Source organism: Chelonoidis abingdonii, chromosome 11 (assembly GCF_003597395.2).
Source record: "Chelonoidis abingdonii isolate Lonesome George chromosome 11, CheloAbing_2.0, whole genome shotgun sequence".
Lineage (NCBI taxonomy): Eukaryota > Metazoa > Chordata > Testudines > Testudinidae > Chelonoidis > Chelonoidis abingdonii.
The window spans coordinates 14,475,234-14,478,508 of NC_133779.1; the positions used below are offsets into that span (position 1 = coordinate 14,475,234).

At 64.3% G+C, this 3,275-nt stretch overlaps 1 protein-coding gene across 1 annotated transcript in view; it reads right to left on the bottom strand.

The window, feature by feature from the left end:
* LOC116832354 (myosin-14-like) overlaps positions 1–3,275 on the bottom strand; it is a 49,245-nt gene that overhangs the window by 29,497 nt on the left and 16,473 nt on the right. The window contains exons 6-8 of the mRNA XM_075071261.1: positions 3,131–3,194; positions 2,619–2,717; positions 1,326–1,554 (exon numbers count right to left, since the gene is read on the bottom strand). Coding sequence (XP_074927362.1) covers positions 1,326–1,554; positions 2,619–2,717; positions 3,131–3,194 — 392 coding nt within the window. The remainder of the gene's footprint in view (positions 1–1,325; positions 1,555–2,618; positions 2,718–3,130; positions 3,195–3,275) is intronic.

Here is a 3,275-nt window from a genome sequence, read left to right on the forward strand (position 1 = left end):
AAAACAAAAGAGAGAGATCTCCAAGCCAGCAAGTATGCCGCCCCCAGACCCAGCACCCCTGGCCAGCAGGCAACTGGCCCCCCCACTACCATCCGTTACCAGAGCTCGGCGGAAGCGCTCTTGCTCTGGTGCAGGCAGGGTGTGCCACGTTGTCAATGTCAGGGTGTGGGATCCATGTTCTTCATCAGCCACTCATTCCCGCCGTTGTAAACCTTCACATCTGTGGGGGCGGCATGGGTCCAGAGGGCTGGAGGGTGACACCCCCAAGCCCCCACAGTCCGATGTGAGCTGGGGCTTGTGGGACTGCCATGATCAATGACAAAAATCTGGAGGTTTAAAATTCACAGAGGAGGGGGGTGGTCAATTAGGACATGAGGAGTACATTGACAGGACAGACAGCAAGCAAATGGGGGAGCCAGGAACTCCTGGGGTTCTCTCCCGGCCCTGTGCAGGACGAGGGTCCTGGTGCTAGCGCGGGGCAAGGGTGGCTGGATGCTCAGAGTACGCCTGGTTCTCTCCCGGCTGCTGGAAGGGTGAGTGCAGATATCACTGAAGCTAGTGCCTGGCCATCGGAGTGAATTGGGATATTTGATGGAAAACTAGGTTACTGCATAAGCCGCCCCAGGACATGGAGAGAGACAGACACAGATCACCCACACCACACACACCTTGCCGATGGCGTAGTTGGATGATGCAGAAGTCTGCCTTGTCGCGGGCAGTTTCGGGGTTTCTGGAACTTGGGTGCCCCCCGCGCTGCTCCGTGGATCAGCGCTTCTCCACCAAAAGCTCTTGTCGTGGCATTTGGGGAACCCAGCAATCTCCTCGCCGAGCAGGCCATGAGCGAACTCCCGGGGGGTTCACGCGTGGCGGGGACGCAGTGGGGCACGTCGACGACCGCACTCGAACCTCCTGCGCAAGGGGTCCCCTGTCCTCCTGCCCCCCCGCCCGCCACCCTTTTTTCCTGCTGAAGCCCCTGCGCCGTGTGGCACAGAGCGCAGCTTGCCCCAGCCCCTCCACCACACACAGCACTTCCACTGCCCATGCCCAGACCCGCCACCCCAAGAGATAACAAGTGACCACTACTTGATCTCCCCCACGTGTCAGCAGGCCCCCTGTCCCACCCCCACACCCCCCTCCACTAGATTGACCCTCTGCAGGTCCCCCGAGATCCTGCCCCCCAACCCAGGGTCCCCCATCCCCCCTCCACTAGATCAACCCCACACAGGCTGCCAGTTCCTGGCCCACCACCCCTCCCATACTCTGCCCCAGACACCTTTCGACCCTCCTCTCCTAAGTCCCAATCTACATAGGCTTCCACCCTTCAGGTTTCCACCCCCATAATCCCTTCTTGGTACCAGGTGAGCCCCCACCCTGGGTGGGGATCTGCCCCCGAACGGAGGGGCGACTCACTGTGGATCTCCTCGGGAGAGAAGCCCATGATGCGCATGGACTCCATGGTCTCCTGGAAGATCTCCTTGTCCTGCTGGCCCGGAATGGGCAGGAACCCATTGGACAGGAACCGGTACTGGTTGAACGGCTCCAGCAGCAGCTCAGCTGGGGGGAGACAGGGACGGGGTCAGCACCACGTCTGACCGGCCTCCCCTCGGCCAGGACCAGCAGGGACGGGTCGACCAGCCGCCTCCCCCGAGAACCAGCAGGGACGGGGTCAGCATTACGTCCAACCGGCCGCCTCCCCAGAAGACCAGCAGGGACGTCCAACCAGCCACCTCCCGCCAGGACCAGCAGGAACGGGGTCAGCACCATGTCCAACCGGCTGCCTCCCGCCAGAACCAGCAGGGACGGGGTCAGCACCACGCCCAGCCGGCCACCTGCCCCCGGCCAGGACCAGCAGGAATAGGGTCAGCACCACGTCTGACCGGCCTCCCCTCGGCCAGGATCAGCAGGGATGGGGTCAGCATCACGTCCGACCGGCCGCCTCCCCCCCGCCAGGACCAGCAGGAACGGGGTCAGCACCACGTCCAACCAGCTGCCTCCCACCAGGACCGGCAGAGGACGGGGTCAGCACCACATCCGACCGGCCGCCTCCCGCCAGGACCCGCAGGGATGGGTTCAGCACCACGTCCGACCAGCCACCTCCTGCCAGGACCAGCAGGGACGGGGTCAGCACCATGTCCAACCAGCCACCTCCCGCCGGCCAGGACCAGCCGGGATGGGGTCAGCACCACACCCAGCCGGCCACCTGCCCCCGACCAGGACCAGCAGGGATGGGGTCAGCACCATGTCCAACCAGCCACCTCCCACCAGGACCGGCAGGGACGGGGTCAGCACCACATCCAACCGGCTGCTTCCCACCAGGACCAGCAGGGACGGGGTCAGCACCACGTCCAACCGGCTGCCTCACACCAGGACCAGCAGGGAGGGGGTCAGCACCACGTTCGACTGGCCTCCCCCCAGCCAGGACCGGCAGGGATGGGGTCAGCACCACGTCCGACCAGCCTGCCCCAAGGAGCCCCACACAGGACTGCTGTACTCTCTCAGGCCCCAGAGAGCGTGTCAGGGAGGTAGTGGGGTCCAGAGTGGGGCAGGGCTGGGAGCCAGGACTCCTGGGTTCTCCCCAGGTCTGGGCGAGTCGTGGGGCTCGCAGGGAGGCTCCGTACCCTTTGTGTTCTCGCCTGCCCCCATCAGCAGCTGGTAGAAGATGTGAAAGGTTCGTTCGTCCTTGGCCTGCCGGATGGCACGAGATTTCTCCAGCAGGTCTGAGCCGGGGCTAAGGAAAAGGACACGGCCCTGGGACCCACCCCGCTCCCACAGAGCCCCCCCATACCTCAGGGAGGGGGAATCACCCCCACACGCAGTCTCAGAGCCCCCCCATACCTCAGGGAGGGGGAATCACCCCCCCACACAGCCCCAGAGCCCTCCCATACCTCAGGGAGGGGGAATCACCCCCACACGCAGCCCCAGCGCCTCCCCATACCTCAGGGAGGGGGAATCACCCCCACACGCAGCCCCAGAGCCTCCCCATACCTCAGGGAGGGGAAATCACCCCCACACGCAGCCCCAGAGCCTCCCGATACCTCAGGGAGGGGGAATCACCCCCCGCCAAACTTTGCTAGGGGGCATGTGCCCTGCCCACTCCCCTCCCATCCTGCCCCCCCAGCCCAAAGGATACAGGTCTCTATATTGGCTCCAACAATGTAGCCGGCCACGTCAAAATTGATCCGGATGAATTTACCCTGGTGGGGGACAGAGGGTGCAATGGAATTGATGTTGTGGGTGGAAGGACTCCTCTGCCCCCCCCCCCCCCCCCGACTCAC